This window comes from Rattus norvegicus, chromosome 16 (genome assembly GCF_021556685.1).
Source record: "Rattus norvegicus strain SHRSP/BbbUtx chromosome 16, alternate assembly SHRSP_T2T, whole genome shotgun sequence".
NCBI lineage: Eukaryota > Metazoa > Chordata > Mammalia > Rodentia > Muridae > Rattus > Rattus norvegicus.
Genome location: NC_141549.1, coordinates 74292495 through 74316623, shown reverse-complemented (window position 1 = coordinate 74316623; position 24129 = coordinate 74292495). Strand labels below are relative to the sequence as shown.

The 24129-nt window shown below is 44.3% G+C and overlaps 2 protein-coding genes across 6 annotated transcripts; both read right to left on the bottom strand.

Annotated features, from left to right (window-relative positions):
- Erich1 (glutamate-rich 1) overlaps positions 1-24129 on the bottom strand; it is a gene marked incomplete at its 5' end in the record, with an annotated part of 52793804 nt that overhangs the window by 9347740 nt on the left and 43421935 nt on the right.
- Ash2l (ASH2 like histone lysine methyltransferase complex subunit) lies at positions 1847-23316 on the bottom strand. 6 transcript variants are annotated; one of them, XM_087587924.1, is made up of 17 exons: positions 23127-23316; positions 22558-22621; positions 22295-22440; positions 20794-20882; positions 20161-20255; positions 18120-18215; positions 16925-17020; positions 15505-15580; positions 14516-14533; positions 12786-12879; positions 11235-11452; positions 7872-8039; positions 7458-7651; positions 4622-4714; positions 3467-3565; positions 2563-2622; positions 2278-2466 (listed from the first exon to the last, which is right to left on the bottom strand). In XM_087587924.1, exons 1-17 carry the CDS (start codon positions 23300-23302, stop codon positions 2359-2361), a joined length of 1890 nt encoding a protein of 629 aa, XP_087444050.1. In that variant the 5' UTR covers positions 23303-23316; the 3' UTR covers positions 2278-2358. The 6 variants fall into 6 exon arrangements, with proteins under 6 accessions (NP_001099559.1, XP_087444050.1, XP_087444052.1 ...); XM_087587926.1 differs by lacking the exon at positions 23127-23316 and adding an exon at positions 22930-23049; NM_001106089.1 differs by lacking the exon at positions 14516-14533 and having other exon boundaries at positions 1847-2466; positions 23127-23314.

Below are 24129 nucleotides of genomic sequence, written 5' to 3'. Positions count from 1 at the left end.
ACAGAGACGGAGACGGAAGGAGGGAACTGGAAAAACTGACTCCAGAGTGCTCCTGATGGCTGTGTGTACTCACATCTGCACTAAGTATCTTACACACAAATACTGGAATCCCTTTGCTGAATAAGGGTGAAACAATTATAACAACCTAAAGATCTTCCTTCTAGACATCTTTAAAAGAATAATGTAATGTCTCTGTGAGTGTGTGTGTGTGCCACCGCATACACGTGAAGGTCAGAGGGCAACTTCAGGAGTGTGCCCCGCCCCGTCCTGGGTCCTGGGTTGTCAGGTTAGACATCAAGTACTTTTATCTGCACTGCCATCTTGCTGGCCCACTTTTCTGTCCCTCCGAGTAAACGGTCTTAGTCGTCTGGGTCCCCATCACCTGCAAGGACTGCGCTTATTTATGAACAGAACAACATGGAACGCGTGTTTATTTATTGAAGTCTGAAGACTTAACAGCTGGTATTTATTGTAATTCATTCTGACTTTCTCGTCTCAGTCTACTCTGACAGAGAGTACTGTTGCTCCTCGCTGCTTTCAGAAGCTGACAGTGAAGGACAGGGCCTGCAGCAAGCACTGTGTGGCTGTAACGGGAACACCCCGGCTCCCTACACACTGTAACTGTCTCTCCACCGTCTGAGCTGTTATCCCCATTCATTTAATTTTACATCTGAATAAAGGCAGCTGTCATTGGCAGTCTGATTATAGGTACCGATAGATTGGTAGTTCTTTTTTAATCTTTCCAACAAATCATATTGACGCATCCAAGTCCATAGCCGTACACATACTGTTTGTCTCGCTTCCATTTTGTTCTTTTAAGACTGGGTCTCACTCACTCTGTAGCCCAAGCTGGCCTGAAACTCATATTAACCTTGCTGCCTCACTCAGCCTTTCTTGAGTGCTGGGATTAATGGTGGGGCCCACTAGCATCTGGCCATTTCTTTCAGACACAAAGTATTGTCAAGCAGTGCCTTGGTTACTTCTAATGTACAGAAGCCAGATACGGACACCTAGTTTTAAAAGCGGGCGGACAGAGACCTGTGCACAGTTGTGTGCAGTACCTCATCCCCAATTTCTTGCTTTATTGGGTATCTAGCAGCTGATAGGGTGTGTCCCCTAGCTTAAAATAATACCGACTCCCCTAAAGAAGGCACATTCCTGTCAGTTTGAAGCCAGCCAAGCTATGTAGATAGACCTTGTCTCAAAAAGCAAAAAAAGATATTCAATGTATGAAAGAAGTCTGGTGATTCAGTAGGAGACAAGTGTAATAGAATTCCCATTTGTGTTAACAGTCACTTGAACCTTAGGGAATTTCTTAAATAGCAAAACAAAATAATTAGAACAGTAAGAATATGCTATGATAATTCTGCATACTATCTATATCTAGTTCCTGGTTAATCATTTTACCTAGTACTGAGGTTTAACAAGGAAAAAAAAAAACTACATAGGGAAGTCTTTAGGCATTTGCCACAACAAACTGATTTATTTAAAAGCAAGGGCATCCAGGAGTCCTCCTAAAGGCAGGCACATGGTCAGTTTTTCATCTTAATCATTGGCTGTCTAGTAGAAAGGCAGGCAGAGGACAAGCTGCCCACTTCAACACCAGGTTCAGAGAGGAGCTAGAGGCCTTCCCCATGCTTGCTCTCCCAGAGTGCACTGTGCACACAGTGAAAGCGCCTGGGTGCCCCGCGAGGACAGCAGTGAAAGTGGGGTTGGCACTCACGTCAGAAGTCTGTCCTGTCCTGTCCTGTCCTGTCCTGTCCTGTCCTGCCAGTGCTGCTCCCACCTCACACTGCTCACTCTGCCCTCACAACAGGAACTCAACTTCAGGTGAAGCCAAGCACCACACAGACTTGAACACGAGTTTTACTGGAGGAAAGATCTAGCTTTTAACCCCAGGGAGATTCCTTCCATAACCCTAGCTTGTACAGCCCCACTAGGTTCACAGATAACCAAACTCCACACCACAAAGACTGCTTCTAGACTGCTCTGGAATGTACTGCCACTCAGAAATAAGCTTGCCTCCCCAGAAACCAGGGCGATGAAACATCTTTAAATAAGCTGGGCATGATTACTCACTATTTAGATACACAGGAAAGTAACAAGTCCTCCATGGCAGGCCAGAGGCACAGCACCAGTTTTACATGGAGCTTATGGGCTCTTCAGAGTCGGCGGCTGATTTACGGCACTCAGAGTGAGAGCAGGAGTGGGGAGGGGAGGGAATGCTTGCTGCAGTCCCATCCACCTTTTACCTTGATGAAAGTGTACTGCACCATCTTTGGGAAAACATTTGACACTTTATATAACAAAAGCAAAAGGCCAGGATCATTTCACAATGTCATAAGAAGCATGGATCTGCTAGGGTTCCCAAGGCGGACTGCGCCTTCCGTCCACTTCTGTCTCCACATGATACAAAACATCAGCCAGAGTGTGTTCTACCACAGCACCCCAGCCCATGTCACTCATCTGCAGGAACAATAAAAACAGGAGAATGGGAGATTACAGAAGCCAGAGCAAGAAACAAAAAGGTCAAGAATGAATGTAGTCTTTTGTTGTACTCACAGGGTGGTAAGTGACGTCCTTTGGAGGGTATTTGAAGGATGGTCCAAAGTTAATGGAAACCTGCAACAAGTTCAAGTCAAGCAGACAGAGAAAAAAATCAAAAGAGGAAACAGAGGCTCCCTTGGCAGGGGATACTTAAAAGGAACTACAGGAAGTAGGAACTGAAGTGCATGCCCTAGAGAGGCTGAGGCAGGAGGATCCTGAAATTGAAGGCAGCCTGAACTATATTGCAAACCCTGTTTCAAAATAAGAGCAATGTCTCTAAGATACGTAGGGTCTAACTGGAACAGACATATGTCAGCATTGCTAAACTAGGTAGAAACAGACTTCATTGGTTTCTGCTTGGAACCTAGAGACGTTCTCATCTTACTTTTGTTCAATAGAAGGTAATGAACTAACACATGGAAATCTCCATGTGCTACTTGTTCCTTTTTAAGCGAGCAGTAAAAGTAAGGTTTGATTGTTTTGTTTTGTTTCGAGGTAGGTCTGGCTGTCCTAGAGTTTACTATTTAGACTGTGCTGGCCTTCAACTCAAGAGATCAGCCAGCCTCTGCTAGGATCAAAAGCATGCATCCTGGTCACCTCCCTTCTCTCTTCCTCTACCCCCAACCCCGTGTGTGTGTGTGTGTGTGTGTGTGTGTGTGTGTGTGTGTGTGTGTGTGTGTGTGTGTGTGTCCAACTGCAAGTCACCAAGCACAGAACAGCAATGATTCCTGAGTGGATACACTCTGTATCTTTCTGTCAAACAAGACCTGCAAAGCGCAGTGTGTGCTAATGCCTGACTTCACTCACACAGGCATTGTGCATGTTCAGGTATCACTTTCCTCTCAAATCAAAGGCTTTCATCACAACCCATCCACATACTTCTTCAAGTTACACGTGCAGACCAAATGCAGATACATACCGTGCAGCTCTTGTACAGTGAGATGGCTGGGAAGTAAACACCTTCAAAAATATCCTTGTAAGCCACACCCTGATTGACACCATTTTTATAAAATATTATCTGAAATGAAGATCAAGGTTTTACTTTAGAATGACAAAGATTTAAAAAAAAAACAAGCTCAATTGCAGAACACTTAATACTGCTCCAGAAGGACAATGATGTGAATGTACTCATGCTGAGAATAACCAACATCGTATTATGCCACTTTAGGCATTTCAGGTAAAATTAATATAAGCATGTATTATTTCAGCTCACTTTAGGCTTTTATTTTTAATTCCCACGCCGCATACAGCAAAGAGTTCTTTATCTCATTATTCATTATACTTTACTTGGAGGAAGGACCAGGACAGTCTCACAGAGTCTAGGCTGGCCTCCAGCTCAGCAGCTGAGGGCGACCCTCAACTCTCAACTCCGTGTGTTCACCTCCTAAGCACTGTGGCTCCATGTGGCATGTGCTACACGTCCAGATTTCATCATTCTGTATTTGTAAGAGGGACCAAAGACTCTCCTTCCTGGCATGATCTTTTGTATGCTTGTTCCAGCTTTTAACTGAATTTTAATTTCTCTCCCCAAAATAATTAGAACTCTTTATCTCACACGCCTACTGACTCATGTGACTTTTCAGAGCTTTACTTCTCCTTACGCCCCTTTCTTTTCTGATCTTTGGCCCCAGAGCTTGACTATTGTGTCAGTAGTCCTTCTTTGATCGTAAGTGACCTTGGACTGCAGGACTGATTCCTGGGAAGGGAAGGCAAGGACAGCTGTGTAACAGTGAGGGGGCCATCCAGCCCCTGGTTCTCTCCAAGTGACACAGCACAATCTCCTCTGGTCCTGGTCTCCTTCCACAGGAAGACTCTCTTCCTGACTCCTTCAGTCTCCTCTACCTTTCCTTGTCAGGTCACTGACTTTGCAGCTCTTTCTCTACAATCCCAGGAGACCAGTTATACAGCAGGGGACACAGAGGCAGTACAGTCTACAGGCAGAAGTGACTTCTTAGCAGGCAGCTAGACAGGGCACCACTTAGTCCCCTTAAGCCTAGGCTGCCTCACTTTTATACTCAAGGAGTCTTAATCTTCAAAGACTTACTACCCTGACATGTTCATGACTGTGACTCACCTCAGAATGTGGAGTCTGTTTTAGGCTCTTCTCTGCTTTGTCCACAAAGTCTTTTTCTTCAAAATACAAATAACTCTTGAACTTTATCAAAGCCTTGAAAGTGCAGTAAGAAAAAAGAAAATGACACATTGAAGAATCATCTAAGTCATCACGGAGAAAAGAAAGTCAGATTCACACAGTCAGTGCCTTCTAAAGTTTTTCCTGCTGAGTTTTGTCAATTTTTAGTTCTGAGGTTGTCACTGCCTCCTCCCCCGACATTCAGGGTCTCACTATGTAGCTCTGGCTGTTCCAAGAACTCACCTTGTAGACCAGGCTGCCCTCTAACTGAATATAGGTCTGCCTGCCTCTGTCTCACAAGTAGGATTAAACACATGAGCCACGGGACCTGGCTGCTAAGTGCTTCTTAAGAGACCAGCTGGTCATGTCTGTTAGCCATGTCTTTAAAGTCCTCAGTAAGAGAATTATACATGCACACTTTTTTTAAACCACAAAGTGCCTACAAAAGAAAGTAAATTAATTGAAAAAAATTTCACAGAACATAAAACTTTTTCTCTTTTGATGTGCACTGGTGTTTTGCTGTATGTCTGAGTGAATTGTCACATCCTGGAGTTAGACAGTTGTAGTCTGCCATGTGGTTGCTGGGAATTGAACTTGGGTCCCCTGGAAGAGCAGTAAGTGTTCTTGGCCACTAAGCCATCCCTCCGGCCCACTAAAACTTCATATTCTGTGACATTTTTGGAATCACTGGAAGGGTCATTTGTAGATTGCTTGATTTTCACTAAGTACAACAGACACCCAGTGAAGGACACAAGACATCAAGTGTATCACGGTGGAACACTGATATTCCTAAGGGAAAGGAAGTTCCACTGCGGCACCGTCCTTTAATCAAAGTCATCAGTCACCGAGTACCAGGACACAGGTAAATACAGGAGGACATTTCCATGACTCGTGGGTGCCCCAAAGTTTATTAAGTCACTAAAGTAAACATAAAAGGAAACTCAAACCAAAAAACCGCACACCTCAGAAACATTAACAGTTTTACTCATTAGAAGACACCATCAGGGCTGGGCAGGCTCTGTGGCTGGGAGTGGGAACTGCTTACCACGAACCTGAGTTTGGGTCCCAGACCATGTGAAGTGGCTCGACCATGTTTAACTCCACACTAGTGAGATCAACCTAAAACTCTAACCTTGGGTATACACACACATAATTAAAAATAAACTTTGTTTCCTTGAGACAGAATTTCTCTGTGTTAACAGTCCTGGTTGTCCTGAAACTCCCTTTATAGACCAGGCTGGCCTCAAACTCACAAAGATCCACCTGCCTCTGCCTTTTGAGTGCTGGGACAAAAGCCATAAGCACCACCATGCCTAGCTAAAAATAATCTTTAAAAAAAAATCATCTTTTAAAAAGATACCATTAAAACTGAATAAGGATTGGTGCTGGAGAGATAGCTGAGTGGTTAAAAGCATTGGCTGCTCTCCCAGTGCTCACATGTCACTGTCTATAATGAGATCCAATGCCCTCTTCTGGTATGAACATGTACATGCAGACAAAGCACCAATATCCATAAATAAATAAAATTTTAAATAATTAACAATAGAAATAATATGTCTTAAAAAAAAAAACAACTGGATAGAGAGGCTAGCGAAGAACTCAGTAGTTAAGAGTACTGGCTGTTCTTCCAAAGGGATCTGGCCTACACAGTGGTTCACAACAATCTGTAAGTCCAGTTCTAGGGGATCCCCTGTCCTAGATTCTGACACCAGGTACCCACATACATACAAGCAGGCAAAACACTCATAAAAGAAAAATGAGTATTGTTTTGTTTTTCTGAGACAGGGCTTCTCTCTCTGTATGTAGCACTGGCTGTCCTGGAACTTGATCTATAGACGAAGCTGACTGAGAACTCAGAGATCTGCCTGCCTCTGCCTCCTGACTGCTGAGATCAAGGAGTGTTCGAGCACTGAAGGCAGCTTGGCAGTTAGGAGAAACTGTTCCTCGTGCAAAGGACCCAGCTCGATTTCCAGTGTTTGCATGGCAGCGCCCAACTATCTGCATCTCTGGTTCCAGGGGACCCAACTCTCTCTGTGGGCACCAGACACATGGACGGACAGGTGGGCGGGCGGGCGGGAAGGCGGGAAGGCGGGCGGGCGGGCGGGCGGGCGGACGGACGGATGGATATTTCCATCCACACACACACAAAAACACACGTATGTATATATATGCAAAACACTCATACATAGAAACAAATTAACAAAAAAAAGGGTAAAGTGGGTCTCAGTGCTGAGGTGCCAGCCTAGCATGTAGCATGAAGCCTCGCATGTAGCATGTAGCGTGAGGATTGATTCTAAACACTAAAATCCTCTTTCTTTTAAATATGGAAAAAATTCTGTACCTGACAAATCTTAAAATTTATATATTTCATTTAAAAATTCACACACACACACACACACACACACACACATATACACGATTACACATATATATGTAAACAAAGTCGAACAATGGCTAATGATATATTTCCTGAAATACCTACTGGGGAGATTACAAGAATGTAATGTCCCTCTGGTACATAAAAAAAGAATAAATTGAGAACATGTTAATGGTAGAATTTAGGTGACTACTCAGGAACTAAAACTTAAAATCTTTCAATTTCGATGCTTTGTCTCAAAATGTTCAGATCGAAAGACAGGGAAAGCACAGACACCAGGGGTCACCATTACTGAAGAAGTCAAGCCATCGGTGTAGTGTAGGCACTGACTGTAGTGTAGATACTGGTGGCCAGCGGTTGTCAAAGCCAGGGTGCAGTGCCGGTGAAGGAGGACAAGCTCACCTTATCTTTGTACGTGTCCGGCAGTGACTTGGCTGTCTCTGTATCTTCAGGAAGATTGATATAAAACCCTAGGACATCTCCTTGTCCATAGCCAGACGAGTAGTGTTTGCCAATAGACTGGTGAAACTTGGTTCCCTTTTTGCTCCGCCAAGAATAGCTAAATTTATCATAGCCTAAGGGAGCCTGAAGGTTACCTGTCCCAAAGAAAAGGTGTGGAAATCAGAGGACTGTAAGTTAACTGCTTTGTGAAAGAAAAAAGGTTCTACTTCTCTTTGTACATTACTTTTGGTCTATTTTGTAAACTGTTTACAAACTATCTCTCACAGCCAAACTGGCTGTGATCTCAGGAATTTAATTTTAAGACCATGATGTGGTAACCCCGACTGTGAGGCCCACACAGTGCGTCCGACTTACCTAAGGGCTGAGACCAGCCCAGCCTGGCAGCAGTGTCTGGCGGCATCTCGTCCACAGTGATTTCAAAGTACCAGGCCCCCTTCCGCACCCCATGAGAAGCCCGCACCATGGAGTAGCCCTTCTCTCCAACCACGGTCAGCCGGTCATCAGAGATCTTTAACTGGGGAGCTGAAGTGGGAGAGAGTCCAAGGTCAGTAGTTATCTGAGGGACTTCAGAAGACTTTAGTCCCTTGTACTACACAAAGATTATAAAAAGGGCCCCCAAAAAAAAGCTGGCATCCAGGGCAGAGCTTTGATCTCAACACTTGGGAGGCAGAGACGGGAGGACCAATGTGATTTCCTGGACAGCCAGGGTGATATGGTTAGAGCCTGTCTCAAAACAAATTAAAAAAAAAACTATAAAGAAGAAAAAGGGTTGGGGATTTAGCTCAGTGGTAGAGCGCTTGCCTAGCAAGCGCAAGGCCCTGGGTTCGGTCCCCAGCTCCGGAAAAAAAAAAAAAAAAAAAAAGAAAAGAAAAAGGCAAAAATTAAGTCAAGTGTTTATGGCAGCAGAGTTTAAGAGTCCCTTCATCAGTTTCTGTAAATGCTGTCTATCACAACAACAGTCAAAACCAGAAAACTGCTCCTTACAGAGGCTGTAGTACAGGATGAAGCCAGCCTACATCACATAGTAAGATACCTCCCCAACCCCTGCACTCCAAAAAAAGGAAAGAAGACAAAATAGGAAAAGAAAAACAAAAACAAAAACAAAAACAAAACTAGAAATGAGGGAATGGGTGGAAAAACCAAGAGAATAAGTCATGAAGCAGTGACATTAAGTACAAATTTTTACCCCAAATCATAGTAATTAGGTCAATGAGATTGTTCAGTGGGAGAAAAACTTCTTGCACAAGCCTGCTGACCTGCGTTCAATCCCTGGAACCTACCTACCCAAGTAGAAAACTGATTCCAGAACATCCTCTGACTTCCACATGTACCCACAGCACATACACCTACAAATATACAACACACACACACACGCATACGAATGTATGCACGCGCGCGCGCGCACACACACACACACACACACACACACACACACACACACACACACACACTGAGAAAAGTAGGGGAAACAACCAGTGGAGACTAAAGTCAAACAGAGCTGCACACAATACTATAATCTAATGATTTCTCACAGTAGTGTATCCTTATTTGACAAGTCTCCTCTATGCACTTTGTGTGTGGTGCTGGGGAATGAAATCAAGGCCTCATGTACATTATGCAAGTTCTATACCACTCAGCTACAACCCTCACCCCATTAAAAACAAGCAAAATACTTTCTTACATTCTGGTACTACAACTAGTTCCTGGCCAGTGATACTGTACTTTCTTAAATTATCTTAAGTGGGTATTAACGGGCAAGTAAATATACTACAGATAATTAGCCAGTAATCTAGTCAGTTAAGTTTTCTTGTTTATTTATAAAGTCAAGTTTTCCACTGTTGGGAAAATAAGTTACAAATATATAAAGTGGAAGGTCACATGGAAATATCCTATGGTATTGGCTGGAATTTCAAGTACTGATATGAATTCACCAGGGCTACAGATTTATGTGTAGGTTAGATTACAAATGTCTGGGCTGGATAGATGGCTCAGCGGTTAAGAGCAGTGACTGCTCTTCCAGAGGTCCCGAGTTCAAATCCCAGCAACCACATGGTGGCTCACAACCATCTGTAATGAGATCTGATGCCCTCTTCTGGTGTTTCTGAAGACAGCTACAGTGTGGGGGGAAAAATCTTAACAAAAAAACAAAACAAAAAACAAAAAACCCAAATGTCCCCTCGCCCCTACAAGGTACTCTGGCGGCACTGAGATCCACTAATGTGAGTATAATTGATATAGTTTGCATGGATGTTTGAGCTTCTCTCCCACAGAGTTTATGTGCAGAAAGACCAGTTACTGTGTGGCTGCACTGAGATGGTGCAAATTTGAAAGTTGTACATTAGTCATGGGACATTACCCTGAAAGAGGTTTAATGCAGGTGTTGGTGGGAGAAGGCAAGCTCATGAGAACAGGTTATTACAAAGGAATTTTGGCTTACCTAGTTAGATTTCTACTGCTGTGACAAATACCAAGTGTAAGCGTCCAATGTCTGGGACTCCAAAGGGCTTGGCAGTTGCAGGTCCCTGGTTCTGTCACTTACAGCAAGCGCATCCACTACATCTCTTGGGATCAGACAGGCTCCACTCCACACCTGCTGCTGTCCTGGGCAGTTTTCCTATGGTCCCCTCCAATGTCCTGAGCCACCCAGTGCGACTGAGCTGTACCCTCCTAGCCTCTGTAGGGATTCCAATCCTGCACATGGTGCCAAGCCTTGGTTTCTCTGCATGACTCCTCAAATCCAGTGGCCTTCACTAACAACTGAACTGCATCTTCACCGACAGCTTCTCAGCCACACTTCAGGAACTCCAACCTTACCGAATGGTACTTCTACGACCCCTTCAATCCTGAGGTTTCCTCTGTAACTGAACCACACCCCCATCCATGGCCTCTCCCAGTGCTGAAGCTCAGCTGTTCTGGGACCCTCACTACTGCAGCTCCAATGCTGCAAACACCACCAAGATTTGACGGCTTCCACAGGTCACCAAGTTTGGTTGACAGCTTGAAATGCATTTGTGGCCATTCTGGACCAAAGTTCTGTGTGCCGGCCCTGAGGAAATACTTATTTTACCTCAATGCTGCTGGTCTCTTTTTAATTGCAATTGATTCTTCAGCCCCAGTTGATCAGAAACCACAGATTCTTAATACAAAATATCAAATATCCAGTCTTAGTGGGACTCTTGGGCTTCCCTGTGCAGCCTTCCATCCCATCAGCCTCCATGGGCTGCAATGCTCTCAGCTTCCTGTCCAAGCTCCCATAGAGCTACCAGTTCAGCTCCGTCCCCGATGGCTTTTCCAGCCCCAAGCCTAAAACACTTGCACTATGATCCCCAACATAGTCAAGCCTGGCCCAGCAGTGCTTCACAGTCCTGGCAACGATTCTATGGCTGTGAGAAACATGATGACCAAAAACAACTTGGGGAGAAGGGGTTACTTCAGTGTACACTTCCACATCACAGTCCGTCACTGAGGAAAGGCAGCATGTAACCAAAGCAGAAACCATTGAGGAATGTTGCTTCCTGTCTTGCTTTCCATAGTTTATTCAAGTTGCATTCACATACAGCCCAGAACCCAGGACAGCATCACCTGCAGGGGGCTGAGCCCTCCCATATCCATTATTCATCAGGAAAATGCCTGACAGACTGCCCACAGGCCAACCTGAAGGAGGCACCTTCTCAGTTACGATTCCCTCGTCCTAAATGACCATTAAAACGTACTCACCACGATCATGTAGGGCTAGCAAGACTCGTTCATATAAGCAGGCTCTGTAGAGGTCTCCAGGAATAGGTTTGCCTGCCCAGCAGTCAAGTTCAAGCTTCTCTGGGTCAGGGGCATGAGGATCGGGCTCAGCTAGAATATACCGATAGCCATCTTTGTTAAATGGATGTTCCAAAGGGTAGCCATGAGGAGGGAGACGCTGAGCAGAAAATAAAGGGTCACTGAAAAAGAGAGAAGCAAAATGAAGACAGAGTCTTCCCTCTGCACTTCACCTGTGTTCTGTCCTTTGAGAAAGGCTCTGGTTTCTGGTCTCTGGAAATCACTTGCAACTTTACAACAAAAGCTTCACTTAACTTCAATAAATCACCTGACCCCCTGCAAAGATTTGGTTAAATTACTTGTAGTTTGTAGGGACTGACAACTAACTCCTGGGGAACCTTTACACATGCACTGTCTGTCAGCACAAACCACACAGTCCTATTAAGGAGGGAAGGCACAGGACAAACAGGGCAGATGTGGCTGCTTTCTTTTAGCACATTTATTTTATTTCTTAGAGATTTGTTTTATGTATATGCTTAGTTGATATGCACATTTATGGACCACACGTAGGCCTGGTGACTGTGGATGCCACAAGAGGGCATCCGATTCCCTAGAACTGTAATCACAGGTGGTTGTGAGTCACCATGTAGGTGCTGGGAACCAAATCCAGGCCGTCTACAGGAGCAACAAGAGCTTTCGATTAACCACAGGGGTTGTGCATCTCCAGCCCCCAATTTACTTACTTACTTAATTAATTAATCAACTTAATTAATTGTTGAAGCAACATGAACCTCAGCTTGGCCTCCAGCTCACTGTGTAGCCAACCAAGGGTGACCTGGGACCCTGGTCCTCCTCCTGCTGTCTTCCTAGTGGAAGGATTACAGGCTTGTGCCGTCATCCCTTGTTTGTCCAATTCTGGGGATCAAACCCAGGCTTTGCCAATGGTAGGAAGAACTCTACCAATTGAGCCATTCACATCTCCAGGCCCATTCAGTCTGTTCAGTATAGAAACCAAGGGGCAGAAACCTGGAGGCAGGAGATTTACTTTCAGGTGCCAGTCTAAATTAGAAGTGATCTGAATTTCATCACCTCAGCTTTGGATGAAGGGAAAGGAAGAGACGTGAGAAAGGAGAGGCGGACATTAAGGAGCTAACATTCAGTAAGCTTTATTTCCTAATCCCTGTCTAGCCTCAGGATATCATAAGGGAACTTTATTCCTCAGAACAGAAAATACTGTTAGGACTGTTGTTTGTTGTTTTAATGCTGGGGATTCAACCTGGGGCCTCAAAATGTCAAACAAGCCCTCTGCCACTGAGCTGTGGGGGATCCCAGAGCCAGGATCTATTAGAGTAGTGAGTTCAGAAAAAAGAAGACCTCACTTGAAGTTAGTCTGTCTTACCAGGGTCTCAGAATTCACCGAAAACAAGCAAACAAAACCCAAGAATGTGGTTCTTTATGCTCAGTGGCTTCTACCCACAGCAAATGCCCGGGACTGGGTGGGGTGGGGGACCACACCTTCTGGCCTTCTTGGTGGTCCCTGTTGTCCCTCCATCTTGCTGCTTACGCTTGGCTCCTCTTCCTTTCCCACTGCTTCCTGCTGCGATCCCCCCTTTGAAGAGAAGGCAGATCATTCTCACAGAGCCACTATGGAGGCACAAGGGCACTCAAAGTCCACGGTGACTACCGTTCCCCATGTGCATTTGTGTAACATCACAGACGGTTTTCTTCTTGACCTATACTGGTTTTGAAAGGATCAATTGTCTCTCACAGCTGAAGTCCTGGACCAAAGTTCAGACAGTAAGGTCACCTGAATCTAGTACACCTGATATCTGAGTTATATCTTCAACCTTCCCTTCTTCTTTAAATAAACAAATAAATAAATAGCCAACTAACCAATCAACTAATCAATGTATGTGTAGAGGTCAGAGAGTAACTCTGGAGTCATCTGTATACTTTGCATGGATCCACTAAAGTCACCAGGCTTGCAGCAAATGCCTTCACTACGGAAGCCATCTTTCCAGCCCTGACTTAATGGACTTAACCAGTGGTACTTTATGGGGCTGTGACACAAATGCATCTGTACCCAGATTCCAAGCACCCACAGCTAAGAATGAGAACACTGCATGGACTGTGCTTTTTCAACACTTAATGCAAACAGCAATACAAATGTCCTTACTGAAGGTCAGGTCCACTTGCTTCAACTGCATGATCTATGTCATAAACGTATAAAGGCGTTATCTACATAAAGCACTCCAATATCCAACAAGACAAAAGTACACCAAACATAGAAAACAAAAACAGAAATATTAGAAAGGTGTTTCTCTCCAGTTTGTAAATTTATCATGGCTATACATAAAAGAACAGAAGCTTTAAATTTAGTAAGCAATTTTTAGTTGCATAGCAATATTCTTAAACTGTGCCAATAAATTCAGTAGGTTACATTAACCTGGTTTGTAGAGTTAAGGGCAAATAAAACAATTCATATATTACCACACTCGGGTATATATTTAGATCACCAGGAGTATTGCCTTATTTGTTTTGAAGTAAGTTCTTTGTAACTTTTTTTCATTTCTATTATTCCTCTCACTTTGTTTTTCTCTTTCCAGAATGGTCGCTGAACTGCAGGAAAACACCTTTATGTCAACAACTGCAGAGAATTGTGTAAACTGGGACAAGCTTGGGAGTCTGCAGCAGCTCTGCTGCAGTAAAGAGGAGGAGGACATGGAGAGCAGGCCATCCTGTGCACATGATGGAGAGGTCATATTCTGCACATGGAGAGGTCATATTCTGCACATGGAGAGCAGGCCATACTGTGCACACGGAGAGGTCATATTCTGCACATGGAGAGCAGGTCATATTGTGCACTCACAGTACCAGTTAATGCACAATGTCCTCTTATGAACCTGGCTGCTGTTTATACAGCTCATTAAAGGTTTGATATTAAACAGTTGTAATGACATGATTATCAATCAAAAGCCTGCCAAATCCTCTAGTGACATTTGGCATTGCTTGGACAGAGTAAGCAACACTGAAGGAGACTGCTGGCTGGCCATGTTAGGCAGAATATGACAACATCAAGCTTTTATTCCCATTAAACTGGAACTACAGCTACATAGTGAGTGCTGCCACACCACTTTCACAATGCTTTAAAATTAAGTTTAGCTTCTACCAAAGCTCAGCAAAAAAGCACTTCAAACCACAAGATACTTAAGTCTGAGGCTGAGAGAAGACAGAGAGGAATTCACCTCCCAAAGTGGCTCCACCTGTAAGAACAGAAGCAGCACTATGTATTGTCAACTGTCCCGAAGGGAAGAAAGCACAGTGTAAGAACACAAACAACACGGTCGCATTGCCAACACACCTTAGAAAGCTAACTGTGGACTGGAGTATATATTTAAGATGCTCCAATTCTAAAAGACAAGCCAATGAACGTTGCTATGTATGGGATGGATACCCACTAAACTACTGCCTGGCCCCCTGGTTTTTTATTAGATTAGCAGCAAAGAGAATTCCCTCTATTAGCTGCATTACCAAAAGGGGGGTGGGGGAGGATGCCATAGTGGGAGATCCATACAGAAATACTGACATATGAATATGCGGAAATATTCAGGGCAAGAAAATTGAGATGGACAAAGGCAGCTTGTCAAGCAATTGTTGAGCAGAAAAGAGTAGAGATCAAGTGAATCTCGCAGATTGGGCGTTTATTCTCATACAGATATGGGATCTAACAAAATGCAGGAACTCTAACTTTCAAAGTATACACTGTCTTACTTAGGTGAGATCTGTCTCATTCAATCCTAACTGAATTTGGATGGATGGATGTTCTTTTTTTTTCTTCTTTTTCTCTTTTTCTTTTTTTTCCTTTTTTTCGGAGCTGGGAACCGAACCCAGGGCCTTGCGCTTGTTAGGCAAGCACTCTACCACTGAGCTAAATCCCCAACCCCTGGATGGATGTTTTTAATGTGTGATGCATGCATAATTAGAAATTCTCAGTACATCCCACTAGTGTGTAAAACAAACGTATAATAACATTAACAAGAGCAAACCACTGTACAGTAACAAAAGCTCTCTCCCACTGTCACTTCCCAAGGGTTTAGTGAGCTGCTAAAATCTGAGTTTCAAACTTGAAAGCATTTAAGTAAATCCTCAGGTTTGACTCCTCCTACAGAACACCCAATTGCAGGCAAGGCTTTCGTTACTCACAAAGCTTCTGACAAGATACTTAAACACATACCATTTAGGTTCCCACTAGCAGACACAGCACTGCTTTGTTTCTGGTTGTCATAAGCAGGACCAATATTACTAAGATCCTAGAAGAAGAAATATCCTAGTAAAAAAAAGGCCATGTGAGCAAATTAATCTGGCAACTGCTCCAAAAATGGATAAAATTAGAGCACAGAAAATGAAAGGCATATCCTAAAAAGCAAGCTGCAAGGTCCTCAACTTGGATGCTTCAAGAATCCACGAGTATGTGTGCAGCCGGCCAGTCAGGGTCAGAATGGTTCCATGAGGGATCCACTGCCCGATCAACCGGGTACGGGGGCACTGTACAGCAGGCCAGGACACTTAAGTCTCCTCACTCTGCCCTCTGTAGGAATTCTGACCCACATAGCTGAGCTGTCCCATTTTATGAGACAGAACTCTGAATTTTTACTGTCCATTCTACACCAGCGACCACCGAGATGCACCCGCAGCTCTTCAAATCTGCATGGCAGCAAATCGGCTCCCACCTCAGTGCCTGGGAAGGTGGCTGAGGACAGAGAGTTCCTGAGCTTGTGTCGCACTGACATATCTCATCTCAAAAAAGGCAGCAAGTCAGACACTTTAAGGCAAATATTCTTAGTTGCCAATGTGTCCTTTGTTCTACAACAAAAAATAGAAATTTCTTTTTCCCGTAAGGTTCTATCAACACAGATTCCACCAAAAATTTCTTTACAACAAAGAAAGCTTTTTAGGACCAAAATTTCAGATAACAGATTAGGGGGAAAAAAAAAAACTTACAAAAAAGCAAGCCCTAACACCGAGGAACAACCAGAATCAAAACCGGTTCCTGACCCAGGCATGGTGACTCACACATGTAACCCCAGCAAGTGGAAAGCTGAGGCAGAATGAACGATCATGAGTTTAAGCTAACCTGGGCTACAGTGAGATCTTGTGACAAAAAGATCATTGCAAACTCCTGACCTTTACATGGAAACTGGGGATCTGGGAAAACGAACTCATGTTCTTGTGCTAACACCTTTTTTTTGAGACAAGGTCTCATGTAGCCCAGGCTGGCCTCAAACTCATGCTCCTCCTTGTTTACACCTCCTTAGTGCACTACCATGAGTACTCCATAACTCCCAGGCAAGGACTCTTATCAACTCAGCCACATCTTCAGCAAAGCTTCACCACCCCTACATGGCTTCTGATTAAAAATATGAGGCTGGAGAGATGGCTCAGTGGTTAAGAGCACGTGCCGCTCTCCCAATGGTCCCAGGTTCAAGTCCCCAGCACCCACATGGCAGCTCACAATTGTCTGTAACTCAAAGTTTCTGGGGCTCTGCTCCAACTCCCTCTTCTGGCCTCTACAGCCACTAAACAAACATAGTGCGCACACTTCATAGGTGAGAGAGAGAGAGAGACAAAGATCCAATGAAGGAAGACGAATGTACCTGATCCAAAAGTCCAAATTTGGGGTAATCTTCTTCTGGGTCTTTGCTCCCTGGATCAGGGTGTTCCTTTACCAAGAACACATCTCTTTCCTTACTCTAAAAGGAAACAGTGTCTTAGTAATAACGAACATTATACTTAGAAGAGCAGAGATACTCACCAGCTGCAAATGGTCAATTCCTAACTGTATTCTTCAAAACCCCTCAGGTTCCTTATTTTAAAAAGTACATGGCCACAACAGCTCAAGTGAGCACACTTAGAGCCCAGTCAGCCTGGGAGACAACACAGGCAGCAGAGTTCTTGCTTAGAATGAAGACCTGCATCTGACCCCTAGGCCACATGAGCACTAGCCAGGCATGGCGGCTCACATACATAAGCCCACCTCGTGGAACCCTGAGGTAGGAAGAGCGACCATGAGTTAAGAGTTACAACTGTATCAGCACTCTGGAGGGAGAGGAAGGTCAGAGGTCAGTCACCCTTGGCTACACACGGAGTTTAAGTCCTGGGCTACAAGAGACCTAAAAATAACAAACAGAACAGTGAGAGCCAGTGCTCCACAACCCTCCTCTCTCCTCTTGCCTTGGTTCAGCAGATTTCTCCTCAATTGCTGCCATTACTTCTAAAGTCAATGTTCAGAACAAGGCTTTTCTTATCTAATGAAATATATATATTTATATCCATCCAAGTTTAATATAAAATTAAAATTAAATCTGCAAAAATTTGGGGGACAGAGATGGCTGGACCCAAAATGGCTCAGTGGTTAAAAGCACTTGCTGCTTTTCCAGAGGATCCAGGTTTAGGTCACAGAATCAATATCAGGTGGCTCAGAGCCATCTGTGACTGCAATTCCAGAGGACCAATGGTCCTTTCTGGTTCCCATGGGCACTGAACACACACGGTACACATACACACACTCAAGCACATATATGTACATATAAAATAAACAAATCTTAAATAAAGACAAGGGTTTTAGCACTTAAAAGCAGTCTTAGAAGAGAATGACATTCACATAAGACTATAACTGAATTTATGTAAAAAATTAAAATATGTAACAACCTGTATCTCATTCAATGATTAATATCAAATTGTTTGCATAGCCTCAGCCATCACATTATTTGAAACTAAAGAGAATTTATCTACTAGAAACAATACTGGCTTTTTGAAACTACCATATCTATTCAGTTTTAATTTACTTACCATTGTTTTGACAATGTTATTGGGCCAAGTCATTTTTCCAGGTCTCTGTCTGGTTGTCATACACTCCCAGTATTTATCAATAAATGGTATAATATCCTATTTTTAAGAAATAAAACATATTAAGAATTATAGTTGTTTTCAAAGTTACACTCACACACCTTTTCAAAGACTTCATTATAATCAAAAGAAAGATCTGCCTGTAGCTTTTAGGTGCTGAGAAATATTCAATTGTTCAAAATAACATATGACTTACAGGGTGGCTCAGGCTTAACAACCTCAGCACTCGGGAGGCTAAGGCAGGAGGGTAGCTACGAGTTCAAGGCCAGGGCAAGAAAGTAAAAATCTGTCTCAGACAAACAACAACCAAATATATAGATTATAGAGATTTCAAATGAGTATATAGAAATTCTAGCTCTTCAACACTTACAACCCACAGAACTTAAATTCCCTTCTGTGGACGCCAAGTGGAAGGTGACTTCTGAGCTTTTGTTTCTGTGTCATTTTCTTCTGGACAACCTAGAGAACCTCATTTTTCTTTTTAAGATGGAGGGCTGTACCTTGTAAATTTACTCTATACAGTTCTATTTCTGTTCTTAATATTTAGAATTACTGGGCTGGAGAGATGGCTCAGCAGTTAAGAGCACCCGACTATTCTTCCAGAGGTCCTGAGTTCAATTCCCAGCAACCACATGGTGGCTCACAACCATCTGTAAAGAGATCCGATGCCCTCTTCTGGTGTGTCTGAAGACAGCTACAGTGTACTTATATATAATAAATGAATAAATCTTTAAAAAAAAAATTTAGAATTACTGACCACTCAGAACCTTTAAGTCATTCTGTGCCTGTTCCTAAAGCCTTTATAACCAGATCCCATGACTTTCAGGTTTCAGGCTTCACTTCACCTCTGCAGGGTCCCTGCCAGCTACTGTGATGGTGGACCTTGCTGGCCAGCTCTTGCTTATTTGACTGAAGCAGCGTCTGACCTTGGTCTGCTGGCATCACATCAGCACCATTTTACATTGTCTTCCAAAGCCCACTACCAGCATAGTTTATTCTATGAAAACTAAGCCTTTACCACGCAAAAAAGGAGTTGAATCAGGAGAATGTACAGAAGGTACTATTATCCCAGAAACAAGGAGTTCAGAAGCTCAAGGAGATATGTCAAAAGGTTTTGTCTGTCAAGGAGACAAAGCTCCCCTGGTCAAATGTGAGACAATCGCATGTCAGAGATTCAGTGGACTAAGTACAGTTGGGCACTACTGCTTGTAGGGTCCACTGAAAGCTACATGAGATGAACTCAGGCACAGGAGAAAACGACAGAGCCGTGGAAAGCACGAGCTGTGAGCCTGCAATACAATGGGGCTTTACAGTGTCCTTTCACTCAGAGGCTACACTCTACAACAATGATTAACAGCTCCCGTCCTGCCCATCTTTGCCTGCTGCCCACAATGGCACTCATCTGGCCAGTTAGCAATTTTTTCCCACAGGGATAAGGATGAGGTCAGAAAACAGGCAGTCAGCCTTGTGTTCTTTCTGGGGGAAACCGAGACAGCTGCACCTGCAGTGTAAGGAGGTGCAGGAGAAGGGAAGACAACTGCACCTGCAGTGTAAGGAGGTGCAGGGGAAGGGAAGACGGCTGCACCTGCAGTGTAAGGAGGTGCTCCATGGGACCTTACAGAGAATCAAGGACAAAGGTTTTGTTTTTTGAAACAAGATGAAACGGAAGTCTAAAGCAGATTGTGAGCTTGAAAAAACCAGTTCCAGGCCAGACAAGGTTAGAGACTGGTTAGACCTGATTATGGGATAGATGACTTGCTTGCTTCAAAAAACCAACCAAATTTTATTTAAGGACTGATACTACTAACAGCTAAGTGAAATGACATCTACCAGATACCTGGCAAATTATAATTTCCATATACGGAAAGAAGATAACTACTGCATGGTTTACTAATGAAAACTGAGGAGAACATGCTTGCTAAAGAGAGTATTTAGTTTCACTTGGTTATTTAGCATATTGCAATGACATTAACTCTAAGTCTACCTTATCCTTGGAAAACATGGTTTTCGGATGTTCATCCTGTGTCCGAGACTGCCACGTCAGGTTCGCCAGAGCACTAAGGCACATTTCTTTTAAATCTACCAAAAAAGAGTGAAAGATGTATCTGTTAAAACCAACAAGAGTCCATTCAATACAATACGTATGATGGTTAGTTTCAGTTTGACAATCTAAAACCACCTAACGAGTCTCAGTGAGGGATTATCTACATCAGGTTGGGCCATGTGCTTAAACGTCCAGCCCTGTATTGTAAGTGAGGTCAGTGTGGCCTCCCTCGGATGCCTGCGCTGAGATAATGCACACTGTGAAGTCCTGATGACGTGTAACCCGGAACTGAACACCTCCAACCTCCTTCCTGTAAGTTGCCTGTGCCAGAGTATGCTATGCTACCATCAGGTGGAGAAACCAAGACAATCATCTACAAAATAATAAGGGGAGCAGCTAAAAGTGAAGCAATAATTTGGTTTGAAATGGGCAACTGCAATTATTCAGAGCTGAATATCAAATTAATTCCAACCAGTTCCTAGGCAAATGTATCCTAAGTGTGCTAACCCAGACAGATCTCTTCTATTTTCTAGGGGACGATCATCTTTTTAAAATTCCCCGAGTTGTTCTTACTTGCTTGCTTCCGGAGAAAGTAAGTGTTCCCGCTGTGATGGCACACGTTGCAATGGAAGCTGTAGTTGGTCATAAAAGGTAGACATGACCTGTGGGTGAGCCGGATTACAGATTAGTGAGCTGGCCACTCAACACCTTTCTCCATCTTCTTTTAAAAGCACTTATTCTCATCATTAGTAGCAGTGCATGTACACATGATGCACGTGTGGGCACATGTCCCCTGATGTATATGTCCCAAGGAGCTGGAGGCCAACCTGGTGACTCAGTCCTTCTTCCATCTCCATATGGTTCCAGGGCCCCAACTCAGGCTCACTCAGGCCTCGAGGATGTCACCAGCCCACTCTGAGACAGGGCCCTGGTCTACAATGAGCCATACAGTTCATACAAGCAGGAACTTGTGATCCTCCTGCCTCAGACTCCTAAGTACTTGAATTACATACAGGTGTGCACCACCAGCTCCACTCAATATACATTATTCCCCTTCAAGACAAAGTCTTAAGGTATAGCTCTGGCTGACCTGATATTCAACTATGCAGCCCAGCATGGCCTCAAAATTAACAAAGATTCGTTCACAGCCTGGAGGATTCCTGCGATTTTAAGGCCATCCAGGGCTATACAGTTAGAGAGCCACTGACTTTATAGTTATCCAGACAGAGTCAAAATGCTCATCTATTGCCTACTGACCTACTCTACAGAAAAGGAGACCTTTCGCTCTGAATCACAATGTGACTTTAATTCTCCATAATAGGTACATGTTTAGAAGTAAGGTTTTTTTTTTCCTCCTGAGAAAAAAGTGTAAGATACCAATTGGGGTACATTATAAGCAATGAGAAAGGAAACCAAGTATGCTCTAGACATCAAAAGCACCAATCACTCAATGTTTCTGAAACATTAAAAACATCTCTTCAGTGATAGTGACCCATCCAGGGCTTTGCACACAGTAGGCAAGTACACAACTGAACACGACATCTTCAAATGTTCATGACAACAGGCCTTGCCCACTGTAAATGCCAAACCCAAAATACACAAAACATAGTGTCTCAAATTTAATTACATGATCTCTTCTAATTGCATAGACTAGTTTCCTTATCACACTCTAAGTTCGAAAGCAAGGACACACACACACACACACACACACACACACACACACACACACACCCCTAGTAAGGCTCTCATTTCAATACTTAAAAATATGCCAAAGGATCGAAAACAATTCTTCAGTCAGCATATTGGTCACTTAGTAGGGTTAGAGCGAGCACAAAATACTACTCATTTTGTGTGTGGGGGGTATATTTAAAATTACTTTTCAACTTTTAGATTAAAATATGATTGGTCTTCCCTCCCACCCCTGGAACCTTGACCATGGTGAGCAGCCATGTGCATGCTGGCAATCAAACCCAAACCTTGGAAAAGGCAACCAGTGCTCTTAACTGCCAAGCCATCTCTCCAGCCCCGTGCTGAAATCTCTAAGGCACTCTATAAGGCCATGAAATGTACTCACGACGTGTCTATTCCAAAGGTGTCTGCTGTGAACCATTTTGTACATATTCCGCATTGCAACTCGACCTCTCCCAACTGCCGCCCATTCTCCTCATCCACAGAGCCCGCCTGGGTATCCATCACTTCTGAAGTATCCCCAGCGCCTTCCTGGAGCCACGGGGCAATAAGAGAATCAAACGAGCTGACGGACTACACTTTAATAAATTAAAAACCTTTAAAACAAAACCTAGTTTGTCTTTCAAAGGCCTAAAAGGAAATACTTACCAAAGTATCTTTTCCATTAGAAGATTCTGTCTCCAGACCACTTACATCAACCAAGTTTGCATCCCTATAACAAAAGACAAACATTAAAATGCCTATTCCAAAACAAAACAAACCACTGATCTAAATACTGACGGACTTCCTAATTTTTATGTCTTTTTCCGCTAAGCATGTCCTGAACTGGATGCCCGAGAAACCAATCCGCGTATTAGGAGGGAGGTTGTCAAGACAGACATGCGTGTGTTCATGGCTTCGAGTTTGTCCTGAGAGAAGTCTTTCCTTCTAGGTTATTTCAGGAACTAGCATCGGCAAAGTGACCAGCTGGGTCTTATGGGGTGCAAGGGCGGGAGAGAGGAAAACATGCTCGGTTCATACTGTCGCTGCTGGAAGCGAGTCTGAGGTGCCGTTCGGAGCCGACCCTCCAAGCTTCCAGCTGGGTTGCGGAGGATACCGGGCAGGCCGAACCGTTGGCCGCAGGGCCTGGGTCCGGAGGGCGGCACCGAGCGGCGCGAGCCGCGGGATTCCACGAGGGGCGGGCCCTCGCGCGCTCTCGTGGGCTGCAGAAGTCTTACCCACTTTCAGCCTCTCCAGAGCTGGGCTCCGCTCCCGGGGCGGCAGACGGCCCCTCTCCAGCCCCAGCGGTCGCCGGCTCCGTTTCTCTGTCTTCTGTCGTTGTGGCACTTGCAGCTGCTCCTGGACCAGAGCCGGCGCCCACTCCAGGGCCAGGACCCACTCCAGTCGCCGCCATTGCTGCTACTTCCCAAGCTCTCGCGAGAGCACATCTGTGCGGCGAGTTGCCGCAACGCACGGCGCGCTTAAACTAGTAAAGACCTTTTGTTGGGCCCACCACTTTACTTGTGAATTGCGCACTTTGAGCCCGCCGCTTTAAGGCCAGGAAAAGCAGGGCGCCACTCAGACTGTCCAGGATTGAAGGAAGCCTCTCACTAGGTCTGTCATTTGTTTTCCTCTAAGATTTACGTTATTAAAAGACGCCTGCTCTTTTTCCTGGCTAAGAGTGGGAATCACTGCGCATTTGAGGATTGGAGAGAGTCCCCTTTACACTGTGCCAAGCAAACGATCGTACTAAAACGTAGGAAACTTCCAAACAACAACAAACCAGCACCCTTTGGCTCACACCTGTTGTGAGCTTCTGTAACCCTTTGTGGTTGGTCGCTAAAAGCTCGTTTCCAAATGGCTTCTGGAGAGACAATAGAGTCCGATTCCAGAGCCGGAGGTAGCTGAGGGTGAAAAAGTCGTTAGGGAAACATCTGGTCAGAGGAGGCTAGAAGTACTGTGCGCTCTAGGAACACAAAGAGCTAGTTCGAGGAGGAAAATAAAGCCCCAGGCGAGAATCTGCCTCCAGAGAAGAGAGCTCGGCAAGGTTTGATGCTTAGTAAAAAGTGCAAAAACTAGAGTGAGAAAGGGATGTTAGCTGGTAGTTAAAACCCAGGAGTGAGTGGAAGCATATGGTCTCCAAACTCGACGTTAACAACACCGGTCCGCGCCCCTTCCCCCGTCCCCCGCCGCGGTGTGTGCATGCGCGCCCTTGATAGATGTGTGGGTATATATGTGCTA

Bases quoted from the DNA above. Each gene is read 5' to 3' on its own strand.
- Ash2l (XM_087587924.1), bottom strand. From the start codon at position 23,302: ATGGCGGCGACTGGAGTGGGTCCTGGCCCTGGAGTGGGCGCCGGCTCT. The intron at 17,021-18,119 runs GTAAGTAAATTA...GTTTCCTTTTAG, and splicing joins ATAACATTGTCAAAACAATG to AGTAAGGAAAGAGATGTGTT. The intron at 7,652-7,871 runs GTAAGTCGGACG...TCTTTGGGACAG, and splicing joins GGGCTGGTCTCAGCCCTTAG to GTAACCTTCAGGCTCCCTTA.